The sequence below is a fragment of the Vespula pensylvanica genome, chromosome 2, assembly GCF_014466175.1.
Source record: "Vespula pensylvanica isolate Volc-1 chromosome 2, ASM1446617v1, whole genome shotgun sequence".
Classification (NCBI taxonomy): domain Eukaryota; kingdom Metazoa; phylum Arthropoda; class Insecta; order Hymenoptera; family Vespidae; genus Vespula; species Vespula pensylvanica.
Genome location: NC_057686.1, coordinates 1,424,483 through 1,425,950, shown reverse-complemented (window position 1 = coordinate 1,425,950; position 1,468 = coordinate 1,424,483). Strand labels below are relative to the sequence as shown.

The 1,468-nt window shown below is 24.9% G+C and overlaps 1 protein-coding gene across 1 annotated transcript in view; it reads left to right on the top strand.

The window, feature by feature from the left end:
- LOC122637433 (peptidyl-alpha-hydroxyglycine alpha-amidating lyase 2-like) overlaps nt 1–508 on the top strand; it is a 5,594-nt gene extending 5,086 nt beyond the window's left edge. The window contains exons 6-7 of the mRNA XM_043829533.1: nt 99–205; nt 336–508. Of these exons, the coding sequence (XP_043685468.1) occupies nt 99–205; nt 336–446 (218 nt within the window). The 3' untranslated portion in view covers nt 447–508. The remainder of the gene's footprint in view (nt 1–98; nt 206–335) is intronic.
- Nucleotides 509–1,468: the final 960 nt, after the last annotated feature.

The following is a 1,468-nucleotide window of genomic DNA, read 5'->3' as shown; positions in this document are numbered from 1 at the left end:
GCAGACTCATTAATCAATTTCAAATTAATATTGCAATTATTATTATTATTATTATTATTATTATTATTATTATTAATATTATTATTATCGTAATACAGGTGACTGGATTTACGCCGTGAACAACATGTATAGTACAAATGCAATAGGTTACATGATAAATCCATACACTCGAAAAATCAGCAATCTATGGTATCCTGAATACGGTGTAAGTAAACTTCCTCCATATATCGTATTACCTAAAAGAAAAAGAAAAAAAAAAAAAATGAAAAAAAGAACTAAAACTCGTTTCCAATAATTCTTATTAATACAATATTTTCATGATCTTCCTTATCTAGAATTTTCGAAATCCACATGACATTGGGATATCCCCAAATGGCACGTCACTTTACGTCAGCGAGATCGGTCCTAATAAAGTATGGAAGTTCGATTTGATAAAACATGTTTGAAGAAAAACGAAGAAAATCGACGATCGATCCTCCAAAAATTAATGTAACAATCGCTTCAACAGTCAAAAACAAATCCTGAAAAAGGAAAAAAAAGGAAAAAAAAAAAGAGAAATAACAATAACAAAAAAAAAATAAAAAAAAACTGAAAAAAACGATATCCCCATAAAAAAAAACGAAACAAAACAAAATAAAATAAAAGCAGAAATACAAAATAAACAAGATAGACAAAGAAAGAAGAAAATCAAATTCAAAAAAGTCGTATATGTATACATATGTATATGTATATATACATACATATATGACTTTTTTGAGTTTACATATATATATATATATATCATGGGGGATACGTTCAAATGGCACATCACTGATTTCGCTTTTAACCGATTATCGAAAAGTATAGATTCTATCCGGAAAACGTCTTTAAGATGAGAAAGAAAAAAATCAACGTACTATCTGAGAGTCACAACAATGACATGTAAAAAAAAATATACCAACCCTTTCAAAAAAAAAAAAAAAAAAAAAAAAAAAAAAAAAAAAAAAAAAAAAAAAAATTTGAAAAAGGAAAAACGACAAAAAATGAAATCAAGAAAAAGTGATACCCAAAAAAAAAAAAGATTAAAAAAAAGAAAATGAAAAAAAAACCAAAACAAAAGATAAAAGAAATAAGGAAAAAGTAAGACGGACGAGGGGAAAAAAAATTAAATAACAAAAATCGTATATATATCGATAAATATAAAATACATACGTACTCGTATATATATATATATATATAAAAAAAAGCAACAACAGCATATATATATATATTATATTATTATATTCTTCATGATGGGGAGGGGTGAAAGATAAAAAAAAAAACGAAGAACGAATGCGGCAACGACGACAAAAAAAAAGTTAAAAAAATAAAAAAAAAAGAGAAAGATAAAAAGAAGAAAAAAAATAGAAAAGCCAAAAAAAAAACAAAAATCAAAACAAAAACCAAAACAAAGGAGAAAAGAGAAAACAAGAAAACGTACATGAATTGA